This window comes from Trachymyrmex septentrionalis, unplaced genomic scaffold (genome assembly GCF_001594115.1).
Source record: "Trachymyrmex septentrionalis isolate Tsep2-gDNA-1 unplaced genomic scaffold, Tsep1.0 scaffold79, whole genome shotgun sequence".
NCBI classification, from domain to species: Eukaryota; Metazoa; Arthropoda; class Insecta; order Hymenoptera; family Formicidae; genus Trachymyrmex; species Trachymyrmex septentrionalis.
Window position 1 is genome coordinate 740989 of NW_017305977.1, and position 18872 is coordinate 759860.

Consider the following 18872-nt stretch of genomic DNA (forward strand, 5'->3'; position numbering starts at 1 on the left):
CTTTTTCCTGTTTCCGAAGATCAAGTCTGCCTTAAAAGGAACCCGGTTCGAGTCGATGGAAAAGGTGAAGCGAAAATCGGCGGAGCTCCTAAATGCTCTTACAAAAGAAGACTTCCAGCATTGCTTTGACCAATGGAAAAAACGAATGGAACGGTGTGTGGCGAGGGGAGGGGAGTACATTGAAGGGGAGCATTCAATTGTAGAATAATTTTTAAAATAAAACTTTTTTTCATAAGCAGTCTCGTTATTTAATAGCCAGACCTCGTATGTCATTGGAAGCGTAAAACCGGCGCCAAGATACTTTTTAACGGTCAAGTCGCGAACGAGTCCGTGATCACAAAATCTAAGAAAAGGCATGTGACGTTTAGGGGTAGATTCTGGGTGGTCTCGTGGCGACGATGCACGTGCGTTTTCTTGACGCACTGCACGTGCGCTTTCTCATAAATTTTAAGATCGTAAAATTTAGGAGAACACTTCCACACTACAGACAACGGTCAACATCCTTTCCTCCCCCAAAATCTTGATCAGTTCGAGAGCAAAGAAAAATTCTACTACTAGTTAACGAAATCTATTCCACCAATCCGAATCTAAGTAATTGGGGGCGATTAGTATAAAAACCGCGGTCCCTCAGGAGGATTTTTCTTTGAGTTTTGGGAAGCTGTAGTTGTCGGGACCTTTAAAAAAGGCTTCATCCGATTCTCGAATCCCTTTTTCTCCAGTAGAGTCAAAGAAATATCACTAGCCTTGCACATCCTGGCCGGAGAACCTCCAATGATAAGCATCTCAATAGTAAATCGGTATATCTTTATTCTCTGGCTCCCTTCCTCATTTTTTCTTTCGGTAATTTATTTCAATATTTCATTTTGTCTCTTTTTATTATTTATTTTTTAAATTTTATTTTTATTCTTTCTTTCTTTCTTTCTCCCTTTTTGACCTTCCATGTACAAGAAAATAAAAACATTGCAGTCGGTTCACGTTATAATTTCAATCTGTCGCCGTCGCCTCACGATAATTGTTCGACCGGTCGTTCGTGTCCGCCCCGTTAAAACTATCCGAGGAAATCAGGTCAAACCCTCTCAAATCTACTCACCAAAACCTCTTTCTCTTTTTATTCCCTCGCTATCCTCTTCGTAACTTCTCCCTTCTGCCACACGATACTTTACACACATACACACACACACACACACACACACACACACACACACACACACACACATGCGTGCGATCATATATTTCAGAATAGAAAAACAAAAATTGTACTTCTATGTTTAAAAAAATGTATCACCAAATATTGCTTTTATTATAGTATTATTAAATTAAACCCTTATTTGTCAATTTAATAAAACCTCTCCTTGTATTCATTAGCTCTCCCGTGGTTGTGCACTTCACCTTCTCTCCGATCATTTGGATTGAATTCCATGACCGAAAACCAGGGTATACCGACGTACTGGCACATCTAGCGTTAAAGTGCGCCCTCCCAGCACACTGACCCAGGACCCTTTAAATTAAAAGTATGTCCAACTCATGTGTCCGTTTAGCAGAGCACGAGTTGAAGTTTCCACTTTATCCTCCATTCGACTCCCGGCTTGTTAGGAGCCTCAGGACGAAGCGAAGTGCCTCCCGATTTGCGTCGGTCCTTCCCCACTACTCCCTTGCGATCCGGAGCCTGGACATGACCAAATCGGTTTAATAATTCGGTTCCTATTGCGTTCACCTCCTCAGCTTTATACATGCGGAGCTTGGGCGTAACAGGTGCATTGGTAAAGAAGAAGGTAAAAAGGAAGAATAAAGAGCTATGGCACAAGGACTGGTGAGACAGGAGTTGTACCAAAAGTAAGAAGGAAGTAAAAAAGTTGTACTGGAGATGGAGGAAAGGAAAAATAGGAAGGGAAGACTATTTGCAAGAGAAAAGGAGATTTAAGAAATTACTGAAAAAGAAGCAAAGAGAAAAAAGTGAAGAAGAGGAGGAGGGATTAAGAAGCTTCAAAAGAGAGGTGGACATATGGAAATATATTAATAAGAAGAGAGACAGAAAGAGGCATGAAAATAGTATAAATAAAGAGCAATGGAAAAATCATTTTAAGGATTTGCTGGGTAGCAAGGAGGCTGAAAGAGAAGAAACGGAAGTGGACGATAAAAGTACAGAACTAGAAGAGGAAGAACTGAAGGAAAAGGAGATAAAGAAGGCACTAAAAAAGGAAACTTAGGAAAGCTGCTGGCATCGACGGGATACCGACAGAAGCGTGGAAATATACAAAGAAAAGGCTATGGACGAAGCTGGTAGCTTTAATGATAATGGTATGGAGAAAAGGCAAATTCCGGAAGATTGGAAGAAAAGCATAGTAATACCTATATATAAGAGGGGTGACCAAAAAAAGGCAACAAATTATAGGATATCATTGCTATGCACAGCGTACGAATTATATGCAGGTGCTGAAAAATAGACTAGAGAAAGAGGCAGAGGAAAAAAGAATGATCCCAGAAACTCAAGCAGGTTTTAGAAAAGAAAGGTCGACGATCTATAATATCTTCGTAATAATGCATATCATATAGAGGGAAGAAAGCAAAAAAGGAGAAAATGGGAAAGTTTTCATGATGTCTGCAGATTTAAAGCCTGCCTTTGACGAGGTAAATTATGGAACTGCTTGAGGAAGAAAGGAATAAGTGAGGGTTTAGTTAGAAGAACTGAGAAAACCTATAAGGAAACAGAGGTAACGATTAGAACGAAGCTAGGAAATATTGAAAGTTTTGTAACGAAGAGGGACGTGAGGCAGGGATGTGTGATGACTCCTTTTCAATTTGTACATCGCGGATTTAGACGAAAAATTTAGAAGCAGAGGTATCGAAGGAATAGGTATAAATAAACAAAGGATTTGAAATTTTGCGTATGCGGATGATATAGTTCTATTGGCAAAAAATAGGGAAGCTCTGCAGGATATGATAGGAAGTATTAAAAGATTTTTAGAAAAAAAGAAATTAGAACTCTATACATCCAACAAACGAGAATGGATTAAAATAGATTAAAATTTTTTTAATGCGTACTTTAAACTTATATGAAAATGGATTGAATAGATTGAATTCAATCTGACTAGTTTAATATTCGAAAAAAAAAATTCATATTTAAGGGTTACAAATTTCATTCCTAAAACATTTATAATAATTATACCTGGAATTAACTACTTCAAATTGTTATTAAAAAACGCATCTTAGTGGAATTTGAACCTGGGATCTCTGGATTATGAATCTTCTACATTAACCACTACATCACTTGTTTAATTGGTAAATGTGTTATTCATTCTCTCTGCTTCAATTACAACCACCTAAACTAATAACGAAATTATACAGATATAATAAAAATACTATTATTTAACAAATATAATAAAGTATAAACAATTTACATTACTAAATATGAGACAACATTGGGTAAGAGTCGGATAATCTAATCTCACTTGGCCGATATCGCGCGCTGTGATTAATCTAATATTCGGGCTGTTTATTCAACTTGTTTTGCAAGTTCACATCGATCATTCATTTTACTTTTAATCAAAGAGAAACAAAAGAACATAGCTCAATTATTTTTTGTTATAACTTTTTTGAATTTAGTTGGATTGAAACGAAAAATTTCTTATTTATAATTTTAAATAATTTAAGTAGCATTTATCGTCCATTTTTAAATAAAAACTTTTTTTATTCAATTAGATTGAAAAACTGCATTTCATATTCAGAATATTGAATTAAGCAGTATTCACGTTGCACAGAAATTGCTGATATTATTTTTTAATTTAACTAAATTAAAAAATTGTACTTCCTATTCACAATTCTGAATTAAGTAGTATTCACGATACACAGAAAATGCTAATATTATTTTTGAATTAAAAAGCATAGGGATGCTCTATGCAATTTTTATAAATGAATAAAAATGCATTTAGGATTGAAAAGGCATAGACATTTGCTTTATAAAATTTCTATAAATGAATAAAAATGCATTCAGAATTGAAAAGAATTCATTTTAACATTCATGAATCCGTATTTCTGAAAATCTGAATCCATTTAAATCCATTTCAATCCATTCTCATTCGCTGGGCAGATAAAACAGGTATTAGTATGTAACAGGAGAGGAAGAGAGAAAATGAAAATGGGGTATAAAAGAAGTGCAAAAATTTAATTATCTGGGCTTTACTTTAAATAGATGGGGTAACTGTAAAGATCACATTAAAGACTTAAGTAGAAAGGGTAAGCTGGCGGCAAGAAAGATATAGGGTTTAGGCGAGAGGATATGCAGGAACAATTTCAGGAGGAGATGGATCTTATTTAAATATTTGGTGCAAAGTGTTATCGCTTATGGAGTAGAAATATGGAGATGGGAGAAGAAAGAGGAATTGGAAAAGGTTATGATGAATTATATAAGATGACTGTTTAGTTTGGATTTCTGCACCCCAAAGTATTTAATTATGAAGGAGCTTCTTATCGATAAACTCAGAATAGAATGGGAAATAAGAGTAAGGAGATTTGAGCATAAAATAAAATCAGGAAGGATTGAAAATTTGACAAACTCGAGTTGGGAAGAAAAAAAGAGGAATGGATGAGGGTATGTATATTGTTACGTTCGGCGGACTCGCACGACTCTTTTCTTTCTAGAGATCTGGAATTACTATCTCGAAATACTAAAATTTTATCTTCCTTTCTTTTTTTTCTACACTAAAAACTAAACTAAGGAATCCGGTATCTCTTCGTGAATGTCGCTCCGAGATAAACTAAATCAATAATAAATACGTATGGAAAGCGTAAGACCGGCGCCAAGATTAACGGTCAAGTCGCGGACGATTCTCGTGAATCCGTAATTACAAAAATCTAAGAAACGGCACGTGACGTTCAGTAGATTCTAGATGGTCTCGTAGCGACAATGCATGCGCACCTTCTTGACGCACGAGACATGCGTTTTCCCATAAATCTTAAGATCATAAAATTTTGGAGGACACTTTCCCATACTACAGATTCCTATCAACATCCTTTCCTCCCCCAAAATCGTGACCAATCCAAGAGCAAAGGAAAATCCTACTACCAGCTAACGAAATCTATTCCACCAATTCAAATTTGAGTAATGAAAGGATGAGGTATTACAATAGGAATGGATGAAGTAATCTGGGGCGATTAGTATAAAAATCGCTTTTCCGCAGCCCTCGTCGCTGATTTTTCTCCAAGTTTACTCAAGCTACACTTGTCGCGCGATTTTCCTCTAGTTTCAAGAAGTCGCGATATTCAAAAAGTTCCACCCGATTTTCGAAGCCCTCTCTCTCACCAGTAGAGTCAGTGCGTCTATTTGAATCGACGGCATTCTCAATGCATCTCAAAATCTACGGCGTTTCTTGATCGGGGGAATCCGACGAAACTGAGCCACAGCATATTACGACCGACACCACCTTCTCCGCGTTTTTGAGCCATCCTACATATCGCTATCTCAGCAGTAATTTTTCAATTTCATTACATTACATTGGGTGGTCCCTCTCCTTCTTTCCCTTCTTTTTTTCTCTTCTTTTTGGGATCTCACTTTAAAGATACAAATTTTAGTGCAGCGCGTTCGTTCGCCCCTCGTCGCCGCCGCTTAACGGAAACCAGCCGATCGCGCCGACTCGCTGCCCGTGTCTGGGTTAACAATGCGATAAATCCGCGAGATCAACCTATAATTCAATCATCAATCCGGGAACAGATTCCGCCCGTACAGTTTTCCCTTACAACATTCTCCCCACCCCTTGAAATTTCTTACTCCTCTATCTCCAATCCGTCTCCGGTTTTCCCCGCAGATTTTCCCCCGCATCCACCATCACCACCCCCGATTACTCAATTTCCCGCTTCCGATACCCCTTTAACCCCATACATCCAATCCAATGGTTACTCTTCCGCTGGGCACCTTCCTCTCCTTTTTCATGCCCAGCTGTTATTAGAATACATGACCTATTTTATCCCCTCCAACGAAGATCAGGTAATTGTGAAGATCGCAGGATCCGATGGCCTGTTTTCGATCCCTATACCATCTCTTATCTCCCTAGAGCCTTTCTCTCTCCAACCCCATGATTCTATGATGCAGTATTAATTTTCCCCTCCTTCTCTCAAATTTTTTCTATCCAAAAAAACATCCGCATTCTGAGACCCTACACACACACGCACGCACGCACGCATGCACACACGCGCACACACACACTTACACATGTACACGTAATTATCAAAATTGTATTATTCTTATTGTATTTATTTTCCTTTTTATTTTTATTCAAAAATGTATGATCAATATTGTTTTCTTTTTACATTATACCATTAAATTAACTTCCCAGTAGTCTTTATTCGAATACAACCTCTCCTCGTATTTTTAAGTTCTCCCGTGATTGCACTTCGCCCTCTCCCCGGTCACTTGGATTAAGTTCCATGATCGAAAGTCAGGGCATACGGCCGTACTGGCGCAGCTGGCGTTAAAGTGCACCCTCCCACACTGACCCAGTCTGGGCCCTTTAACTTAAAAGTGCGCACCGACTTGTGTATCCGTTTAGCGCAGCACGAGCAGAGGTTTCCGTTTCGTCCTGCGGCTCGTTAGGAGCCTCAGGATGAAGCGAAGTGCCTCCCGATTTGCGTCGGGCCCCACGGCTCCCTTGCGGTCCGGAGCCTGGACACAACCAAATCGGTCTAACAATTCGGTTTCTTGTTACGTTCACTCCTTCAGCTCCGCATACACGCGGAGCTTGGACGTAACAATATGGACAGGAAAGGATGAGATATTACAATAGGAATGGATGGAGTATAGAAGCAAAAGAAGTGATATATGGGGAGAAAAGTTTTGAGGATCAATTAATAAACAGGAAAAGAGAGGTGCAAAGACAGGAGGATTATAAAATTCATAAGACAAGGTATCACGAGAGATATAAAGAAATAGAGGTAAACGGTAGGGTTCCGGAGTATTTGAGGAAAAAAAATTTAAGGGAAGGAAAAAGAGGAAAAGACGTGAGAGCCTTGTTCAAATTAAGATGTGGGAACTTGGAGGAAGGTAGTAAATATACTACGTAAATAGTACGTAGGCTGTTGGAAAAGTTTTTGCAATCTAGTACTTCCAGTGACGCCAACGTTCTGCTACTATCATATCCGTAAAATTAGATGTTTTTAATTCAATTGACAGTTTGTACCCAAGCCAACTAGTTTTGCACAGTATTTTAAAAGAAGTTATTTTGCAAGAAAATGGAAATTTCGTTGAAAATTTTCGGGCAATGATTTTTTACGATTACAAATGTAATCTAACTCCGAAACAATGCATCGATCGACTTCATTTGACTTTTGGAGATGAAGCACCATCAATAGGATTGTTTATAATTGGTTTGCCGAATTCTAGCGTGGACGTACCTTTCTTAGTGATGAATTCCGTGAAGGTCGTCCATCCACGTCTGTTGTTGCCACTAATATTGATGCTGTGCGTGAAATAATTGAGCGAGACCGGCATATAATATACCGCGAGATTCAGGCATCCTTAGGCATTGACATAAAAGCAATACATACGATTTTGCATGATCACTTGAGCGTACGGAAATTTTACAGTCGTTGGATTCCACACAATTTGACCGAAGCTCAAAAATAGGTTCGTGTTAAATGGAGCAAAGAAATGCTCAAGAAATTCAACCGAGGTCGGTCAAATTTGGTCTACAACATCGTTACTGAGGACGAAACATGGATCTATTCGTATGAGCCCGAAAGTAAACAACAATCCATTGTTTGGGTATTTCAAAATGAACCGAAATCAACAAAAGTTTTTTGTTCACGCAGTGCTGTAAAGCAAATGATTGCTTGTTTCTTCGGTTATACCGGACATGTAACAACCGTGGCTTTAGAAGATCGAAGGACTGTAAATACTGATTGGTATACAACAATTTGTTTACCAAAAGGCATAAATGAATTGCGTAGAACAAACCGAAATCATCGCATCATCCTTCATCATGACAACGCCAGCTGTCACACAGCACGTCAAACCATTGATTTTTTATCCAGTAATAATGTCGAATTGATGACTCATTGTCCGTATTCACCTGATTTATCACCTAATGACTTCTTTTTGTTCCCAAACATTAAAAATAAGATGCGTGGTGAGCGATTTGAGTCGCTTGAAGCAGCTGTTGAAACATTTCGTACACTGATTTCTGAGGTTACAGCCTTAGAGTGGAAAAAATGCTTCGAAAATTGGTTCGAGCGTATGCAAAAATGTATCGATCTTAAAGACGAATACTTCAAAAAACAATAAAGCCATTTACCGAATTTTACATGTTTTTTTTCATATTGTTTGCAGAAACTTTTCCAGCAGCCTACGTATTAGATAGAAGAGCATAGGAAAAAGTGTATATTTTATAGTGGAAAAGATAATTTAAAGCACTATGTAGAGGAATGTTCGGAAATAAGAGAAAGGTTTATTAAATCAGGAAAAGATAAGGAAAAAATCCTAAAGAGACTGCATGATGAGGATTTAGATGAGATGAAAGGGGAAACAATAAGGTAATTATGGAAACAGAGGGAAGAAGCAAAAAAAAGAAGAGAGATGAGGAAGGAGTCAAAAGACGACAGAGGAAATAGGTAGAGTGATGATATGTATAGAAAAGAAAAGTAAATAAGGTGAATTAATGAGTAAGTAAGATATAAATAGGCGATAATAATAGGCGATGATAAGGCTGTGATATAGAGATAACGTATTTATTGAACGAGAGTATATAACATTAGAAGTAGATACAATTTCCAGAGAAAAGCGGATAAAGCGAAAAGAAATAAAGTAGGTAAAGAAGCGAAGGCAGAGGGTTTAATCAGAAAAATAGGAAAGTAAAGGGATAAGCATAAAAATTTTTTTTTATAGATTCAAATAGATTTATTTTTTATGGATTCAGATGAATTCAAATAGATTTAAATTGTCAATTAGCTATAAAATTAATTAATACAGTTTATTACTAAAATAAGTATTATAAACTGGTACACCATATTTTCTAAAATGTACATATGACAAAATTATAATTAAAAAAAATGTTTTCACCTAAATTAGAAAATTAATTTTTATGATGCTTTCAGTCACTCATCCTGAAACTGTATCACGTCTCGCATGCATCTCTACATATGCGGGAATTGTTACATCCATAATCCACAAACCTCGATAATGTTAAGGGATGTACAACTGCGACATATCTGTTCAATAAATATTAAAATTATATAATAGTATAATGGCCCAATAATTTAAAAAAACAAGTTAAAAGAAAAAGGATTACAAGCCAGAAATTTTATGTATAAACAAATTGGTAGATACCCAGCAAACGAGAATGGATTAAAATGGATTGAATGGATTGAAATGGATCCGAGCTGACACTAGTTTAATATTCGAAAAAAAAGCATTCTTATTTAAGGATTACAAAATTTTATTTCTAAGAGACATTTATAATAATTATACTTGAAATTAACTACTTCAAATTAGTATTAAAAAACGCACCTAGTGGGATTCGAACCTGAGACCTTTGGATTATGAGTCTTCTACGTTACCCGCTACACCACTTCTTCAATTAGTAAATATGTTATTCATTCTCTACTTCAATTCACAACAACCAGCTAAACCAGTGCACGAAATTATATAGATATAATAAAAATATTATCAATATGATTGGACTACCGAGACCTTAGCAATACTCTTCGCAATAATCGATATGTATAGAGAGTTATGCATGTATAGGCGAGCGTTTATAAACAATATGATCGGAAACGAGACCGTTTATATTAAAACTTGAAATACGAAGCGTTCTAAGTCTAAAGGTTTAGGACGCTCGCACGGAATGCAAGAGATCCGGGTTCGACTCCAGGCCGAGGCAATATTTTTTGCAATAAGTTTATTACAGTTTTTTAAAATTTGGGAAATTTTGGGGGGATTATTTGTTTCAGATTAATTGTGTGAATCCGATAATTTCATCGGCTCGCAATTTATTTCTGAAAATTAATTCAATTTAAATAAATGTATATTATATAGTAATTCAACATCTTAACACTCGGACCGATAAGGCGCTCCGTATTTCAAGTTAAATATTATCATTTAACAGATATAATATTATAAAATATAAACAATTTACATTACTATGAGACAAACATTGGGTAAGTGTCGGATGATCTAATCTCGCTTAGCCAATGTCACACGAATTTTATTTCTAATCAAAGAGAAACAAAAGAACATAGTTTAATTATTTTTACATTACAATTTTTTTGAACTTAGTTGGATTTAAACGAAAAATTTCCTACTTATAATTTTTAATAATTTAAGTAGCATTTATGGTCCATTTTTAAATAAAAATTTTTTTTATACAATTAGATTGAAAAACTGCATTTTATATGCAGAATATTGAATTGAGCAGTATTCACGTTGCACAGAAATTGCTGATATTATTTTTGAATTTAACTGAATTAAAAAACTGTACTTCCTATTCTGAATTGAATAGTATTTACGATGCACACACAAAAAATGCTAATATTATTTTTAGATTGAAAGGCACTGAGATATGCTGTAAGCAATTTCTATAAATGAGTAAAAATGCATTCGGGATTGAAAAGGCATAGATATTTGCTTTATGCAATCCCTATAAATAAATAAAAATGCATTTAGGATTGAAAAGGATTTATTTTAATATTCATGAATCCATATTTCTAAAAATCTGAATCCATTTTAATCTGTTTCAAACCATTTTCGTTTGCTGGGTAAGTAAAAATATCTTAATAAATATTGAGAATACAAGTATTTGAGTTCAGCGCTTTTCTGTACTCGAGTGTACAGACCAATACTTTTATGCGTGACTGTACTGTACTCGACTCAAGCGCGGCTCGGAAAACTTCGACACTCATCGTAATTAACCGATATCCGTTTAAGTGATCTCTCTCACAGTCTCAGCTTGAATTCCGAAATGAAAGGAGAGCACGCTCGCGGATTATAAAATTTACTTTTCAATAAATTACGTTCAATTATAAGTTTCTACTTAATTACTGGCTCAACCCATCCAACCACGCTCTGCTAACAAGAAGTCTTATCAATAAATTATTATAAACTTTAATAACATGCCGGGTAATAAACATTTCGATCATGATCAGATCATTATCAATACAAAATATGTCTAAATGATAGAAAACATAGCAGTAAATGAGAATGGATTAAAATGAATTGAAATTTTTTTCTATCCGAATGCGTATTTTAAATACTTTTTTTGGATTTAATTAGATTTAATTAGATTCAATTGGATGCAGTTGGATTGAAAAACTGCATTTCCTATTCAAAATTTTGAATTGAACAGTATTCACAATTGTGTGTTTGTGCACAGAAAAAGCTAATATTATTTTTAGATTGAAAGGCATAGAAATGTGCTCCATGCAATTCCTATAAATAAATAAAAATGCATTTAGGATTGAAAAGCATTCATTTTAACATTCGTGAACCAATATTTTTAAAAATTTGAATCCATTTCAATTCATATCAATCCATTCTCATTTGCTAGAAGCTTGTCAAAGCGTCAAAGAAATGTAAACTAAGAATTTTAGCGCTTCTTAAACACTTCATTAACTTTGCATTGACTTTTAGGACCGGTTGTTCTACCTTTGGGTAAATTTTATCTGTTAAGTAAATCTGGCAATCCACGCATGTAATTGGATAATCTTGCTACTTACTCGACAGGTAAAATTTACCAAAACATGGAACAACTGGGCTTTAATGGTTTTGAATATTCATACACGCTCCACGAACTCTTCCCAAACGCTCCGTAAAGTATACCTGAAACACATCTATCACATTTCCCACGCGTTAAAAATTTTTTTTTCATTAATGTTTCTCATACACTCCTCAACACTCAGCAAAGAATGCATGGAGCGTACTGATACACTTCCTAAACATATCATTCATTGATATTTCGTCTACGCTTTCTAAACAAAAGCTTTTTCGGCAAAAAAAATACACGGAGTATTCAAATTTGCTTTGTCTGCTTCCAGAATATAGAGATAAAAAAAATTTATTTTAAAACGGAGCGTCATTGAGCTGTATAGCGAACGTAAATGCGTCGTTGAATAGTACCCAGCACCGCCACCAAAGCGACTTAGTAAGAACTAACTTCTCGAATTTAAAATCCCGCACAGACCAGAATAAAAGACGCATTGAAAGCTTTTTCAATTGTGTTCTAATAATTTTTTGAAGTGAGCCTCTAGAGCTTCAAGAAGAAAGCATAGCACTTTTTTTTAGATATTTACTGAATAAATAAAATATATTTTAAAATATCATTTGCTTACCAAGGGCCTCGATTACATTTCATTCATGTTCGTCTAAGAACTCAACGATGCTCCATTTATGTTCTCTAAACTGTCTAATCATGCTGCGTTTACATTCAACTAACATTCTGCTCGTGCTTGCCGAAGAACTTATCTATACTTTTATTTATGTTTCTTTAACGTTTACTTAACACTTCTTTTACGTTCTATATTCCAATTTTCGCTTCTTACAAGTTTCATTTACGTTTATGTTAGTCCCTCCTTACATTTCCTTTACACTCCAATTAACGTTTTATTGACTCGCTTTATGTTTTATTTTCATCAGAGAAATCTTCCATAACTAGTTACAGCTACGATCGACGACAACGGTGAACCCATAAGGATACTAAATATCTGTCTATAATATTGGTTGTCAAAGATAAAATACGTCGAATTAAGCACAAATTAAATTGATTATAAAATTAAGAAATTCTATCGAAGTAATTTTATTTAATATATAATTCTAATCTTAAAATTAAGAATTTTTTTTATAAAATCAATACTTTTATAATTGAAAGAACCCTTACCACACTTGTGTGAATAAAAATATCTTGAATTACTATCTACAAGAATATTTGGAACCCTGCCACGCAATTGTGATTAACTATCTCAGCTTTATTCACGATAGTTTCGCAAATTCCACAAGTATTTATTAAAACCTGCTGAAATTAAATTTATTTCTTCAATACATTTATTGTATATTGAAGATGTATAAATAATTTTACTATAATATATAATTGACTAATTTACTAAGTACATCTAATGAATCTATTTCGCTTCTTTAAAAAAAAACAGTTCTTTCATGCGCAATGCTTAAAGGTTGAAAAATCTAAACTTCTGAGCGTCAACACTGAAACTAACATAACGTCATAAAATTGTCTTGACGCGCGTCAACTGACGCCCATGAAAAAGCACCTTTATAATAAAAGTCTGTGGTCGAGCGTCGACATGAAAAGGCATCTGCAGTTTCTCTCTGCTTCCATCATGTTCCCATGTAAAGGCACCTTAAAGAAGCTGACCGCAGCGCACGCTCACATTCACATTGTATGATCGTACTATCGTAGTCGGTAGCATTCGTTGTATTACGTGAACGTGACAGATTTTCTAACCTGAATAGTCGTGAACTTTAACAATTAATATCTCGGTTCGCAGGGCAGATCGACGCTTATTTCTGTCAGATTCTTTCGTTTCGTACAAAAACGCATCGAATAAGCCTAATTTCATTAATTTTTGAGGTGCGGCGCTATAAACTGAACAATTACCAAATTTTTAAAATAAGTATTGTATATTTATATATTATTGTATCAGATGTCGGGAAACAAATGTCGCAATTGTGGATCTACCAATATTGAAACTGATCCTGGACGTGGAGATGCAATCTGTATAGAATGTGGTTTTGTATTAGAAGATTCAGTTATTATTAGTCAAACAACTTTTGAAGAATCATCCTCTGGTAAAGTAAGGGTACCTGGACATTTTGTTGCTAATGATAGCACAGGTGCTGCTACAAATTTTGGTGCATGTAAGTTATTTAAATGTTCTTTAAAAAATAAATATTTATAAATAGTAAAGGCAATCATCCATAAAATTTTTTTTGCTTATAGCTCGTTATGTTAATGGAAAAGAATCTAGAAAAATTACTTTACAAAATGCACAGAAAGGTATAACACATCTTTGTCTGCAATTAGGGTAAATAACTTTTTTTCATAATATATATTTATAGTTAAATAATTTTTTATTATTAAAACGTTATTTCTTTCACAAATCTGAAATGTTTTCTTTAGCTTAAATCAAAATTGCATTGAGACATCAGTGAACTTCTATAAAATGGCTTTGTGTTATCATCTGACTCGTGGAAGGAAACAAGCTCACAACCAGGCTGCTTGTGTATATATTACTTGCCGTATTGAAAAAACTGAACGTATCCTTTGAAAAATATAAATAAAACAGAATATATAGTATTTCAATAATATGAAAGATTAATATAAATCAATGCATTCTTATGTTTTTTTCTAAGCTTGTAACATTTTTTAAACAAGTATTTAAACGATTATATAAACTGTATTTTCTTTATTTGCTACTGCAGACAAAATTTCTGTAACAGTAACCTTAAGATGTGAACTTAAGTCGATGAGCCAATCAGGATACAGCTTTAGATCTACGTACTCTAATGGAGTAATAGAAATAACTTAATGGAGTAATAGAAGTAAACTTATCTATAAGGCGAGTTTCAACTTTATTGTGAGGTTATGTATAAGTTTATTGTTATTTCCACTTTGGTTAGATTATGTAAACCTAAAGCAATATCGTGATTGGCTCGTCGGCTTAAGTTTACATCTTACTGTCATTGTTGTGGAATTTTGTGTGTGGCAGTCCTTAATGCATGGTCAGATAATTTATCATTTATTAAAACTTATATGGAATTTGTGGAACACGAAAAAGTATAAAAAGGATATTAATTCTTAACAATTGAATGTATATATACACGCGTGTATATATATATGTATATATATATACAGATATGCTCATTGACATTAGCGATGTTCTTCATATTTGTGTTCACGAACTTGGACGGACATATCTGCGATTTACTACAGCTCTACGAATCCACATACCGGCAATGGGTAAGTAATTTGCAAGTTTTATAGTTTAATATTATAACATATATTGGCTCAACTTTGGTAGATTCCAAGTCAGATTTTGATCAAGTTTTATATAGACATGTAGTACTAATTAAATGTAATCACATTAATAAATGCAGAATTGCAGAAATGCTTAGTTTTTGAAATAGTCAATTTTTATTTAATTGGTGGTTTAATTAATGTTTTTTAAGATTTTGACGTGGAAAAATAGTTAGAATTAAAAACTTCTTTTGAGTAAATAGTATTATATTATAGGGTATCTCAAACTTTTTCACTGCTTATGGGCAGGTAAACCAAACTAGACTGAATCGAAAAATTCTCTATCATTTTACAATTTTTGCGATAGTTAACGAAACATTAATTTCTGAAGAATGCCGAATAAGTAGATAAAATCGACACTTAAGATAACTTTAAAATATTTTTCAGAGTTTTTAAAGAAATATCTTAAAGATGTTTTATTAAAAATCTTAGATGTTTTTTAAAGAACTCTCACAGATATCTTAAAATATCGATTTTAGATATTCTGCTAATCGGACAATTAAAAAGAAAAATTACAAAAATCGCAAAATGGTAGACTCTTCGATTCTGTTTAGTCTACTCTACCTGCCCACAAGCAGTATGTCAAAAGATTTGCGATAGCCTGTATATTGTATATATAATATTGATAAAATATCATTAGTATAAAAAAAAACATAAAGTAACGTTATTTTTTTATATGTTATTTACTATTTTATATTTTGTTATTAATATTTAAATTGTAAAAAGAAGTAAATGTTACATTATTTTTAATTATGTATTATTTGATTAATAATTTGTATAGAAAAAGAACCCTAGCGAAATAAGTATGGTGAAAATGTCCCCATGGCTTTTTGAGTCGATCTTCTTTTTTTCAGATAACTTATATAAAATGACGCTTACATATCAAATTTTATATTTCTATATTGAAATGTGATCAATCGAAAAAAAACGATTTTTTTTTAAATTTTCAGATTTTAACTTATAGCGTTTTTCAATGGTAGAACTGGTGTACACTCAGTGCACATTAAAGCTGTTGCACACTAACCTGAATGTAAAAGTGATTATATTAATGTATGATAAATACACTAAACAATATACAATATATAAATGTTTCGACCTTTAATAGAGTCTTTCTCAGTGAATTATAAAACTTATACATGAGTTTGTCGCTTCTTAATATATTCTATATCACTGACCATATACATAATGGATTCTATTATATGTGTATACAGGGTACGTCAAAAGTTTAGAAACGGTTGAATATTTAGAAAGCAAAGCATTTTTGAGAAAAATGTTTCAGACAAAAGTTGTAGGGCTTAAAAAGATCTATCCACTGATCACATCCTCTTGACCTTGGGTGGCGTCGCCAGGTCAAAGTTACGTCGATTTTTTTAAATGGAACTCCCTATTTTTCATTACATATTCTTGTAGCTTATTTCGAGAGCTTTTCGAGAGCAAAACACTATAATAAAATACTTTTTCTTTAAGCGCCTTTTGTGTTATGAGGATTAAAAGTTATAATATCGCCATTAGCATTACCCAAGGTGTCCAACCGATGGCTAAAAACTTCTTAAATGTTATTCAAGAGCATGATCTAGATAACATTTGTCAAGATCAAGATCATTGTTTCTCTTATTTTTATTTTTCCACTGAAAATTCATTTTTATGTAAAAATGAAAATTAGAAGAACAACCTTCAATGGCCTTTGATCTTAATAAATGTTATTAAGCTCATGACCCTGAACAACATTCAAGAGGTTTTAGTTATCGTTTTAGCATCTTGAGTAACGCCAATGTCGTATACTACAATGGTATACTGTAACTTTTGAGCCTCATAACTCGAAAAATACTTTGAAAAAATATTTTATTATGTTTTGAAAAGCTCTCGAGGTAAGCTACAAGAATATGTAATGAAAAATAGGGTGTCCCATTTAAAAAAATCGACGTGACCTTGACTTGGCCTTGACGCCATCCAAGGTCAAAAGGATTTGATCAGTGAATAAATCTTTTTAAACTCTATAACTTTTGTCTGAAACATTTTTCTCAAAAATGCTTTGCTTTCGAAATATTCGACTGTTTCCAGACTTTTGACACATCCTATATAGTATCATTTGTACTGTAATAATTTTTTATTATTCATATTGTATTGTAATATATTATATACTTAATTACCTTTGATTCCTCAGATAATGGATTCTCCGACCTTTAAGGTAATTTTTATATGATATAATTATTAAAAAGTTTTGGTAGTTGGCACTTGGGGAACACTTTGAAAAATAAGTAAGAATATTGGAATTTGTTCAAATATATTATATTTATGCTCAATTTTCAAAATGTTCCCTATCCCGAACTTTTTATTAATTATCATATTTAGGAAGTCAAAATCTAGAAAAAACGTTATTTCTTTTACTTATACCTTTATTGGAAAAAATCGGTCTCTTTTTAACATCCTCCTTTATATTCTTCAATAAAAAAAGCTAGAATGTCAAATGGACGATGCGTGTACATCAAATGAGCATCTTACAACTTTTGTCATTTTGAAAATATTTAGTAACATATAAAATTAACAATAATTATGTATAATGGCATAAGATATTGTCAATAATCTTTTTATTTCATTATTTTAATCGTTTTACATATTATCATTTTACATATTATTATGAATAAACTATCTATTGACTTGGAAGTCAATACGAGAATCTCCTTAATTATCGAACTAAACTTTTTCTGCAGTAAACAGATTAGTTAAAATTTCAACAAATACTATATGATTGCCCTAATGGTAGACGCACAGTTGGATATTGTTCTCATATTGCCGCTGTGATATATTATTTATCTCATGCTTGATATCTATCAAAAATAATAAGGCCTTCCGAAATTCTAATCAATCTACTGCAGAAGAAGTATACCTAGTAATTAATGATGATAGCGATGAAGACTAAATACTGATGTTTGTCAAAATGAATATAAATATCAATTGAATCAAAATAACTTCCAATCCAGTGATTTGTAAAATGAAAACCTTATGTTATGAAATTATTAAAAATTAAAAAATAATTTAGCTATCATTAATTTTCAACTTGTGATTAGCAAAACATTTTAATATGGAATTTTATAGATAAATAAAATATTAGAAAATAAAAACCATTTGTATCTCTCATTTTTTCAAAAAATTAATGAGAAAATGTAAATTTAATTTTTTTTCAATGTAGCCACTTTTTGAAAAAATATGTTTTGTGGGAAATTTAACAGAGATTCACGTGCAATTTTTTTAAGGTAGTACATCAATCATTTTTTAAGGTGATAATCAAGGTGAAAAAAATGTTAAAAAGTTGTTATTTTTATTTTCTTAGAATCAAAATTCGCATAAAAAAAATAAATAAAACATATCTTTATTGATATCTAGATGTAATTGTTTTTGTTTAATTTTTTACTAAGTTAAATCGAAAAATTGTAAAAAACTAAATTTTTTGTTCTAACTTGATCACATCTCCATATAGAAGTATAAAATTTGATATGTAAATGTCTTTTTATGCAAGTTACCTCAGAAAAAAAGGATAATTCAAAAAGTCGTGGGGGTATTTTCACCATATTTATTCTTTTTTTCTTCATTTCATAAAATTATTACCTTACTGTTGAGGTTTTCACTAATCTTAATGAAGTCACATGATCAATTTTATCACATTCGAGTACTTGTTTTGATACGCAAGAAGAAGAACGTGGGTATGTGGGGCATAAGGGTTCTATATAGAAAGAGAAAGTAAAAAAAACAAAGAGATTAATTTTGATCAAGTTTAATTATCGCATTGATTAAGCGAGCGACAGCTAACAATAATTATATATGTATATACATATTTTAATAGGCATATATCTGTATATGTATACA

General features: G+C 33.1%; 1 protein-coding gene across 1 annotated transcript in view; it reads left to right on the forward strand.

Moving 5' to 3' along the window:
• The first annotated feature begins 13383 nt into the window (after positions 1-13383).
• Positions 13384-18872, forward strand: part of LOC108754336 (transcription factor IIIB 90 kDa subunit) — an 80696-nt gene continuing 75207 nt past the window's right edge. The window contains exons 1-5 of the mRNA XM_018496567.1: positions 13384-13562; positions 13636-13849; positions 13932-14016; positions 14112-14248; positions 14847-14951. Of these exons, the coding sequence (XP_018352069.1) occupies positions 13636-13849; positions 13932-14016; positions 14112-14248; positions 14847-14951 (541 nt within the window). The 5' untranslated portion in view covers positions 13384-13562. The remainder of the gene's footprint in view (positions 13563-13635; positions 13850-13931; positions 14017-14111; positions 14249-14846; positions 14952-18872) is intronic.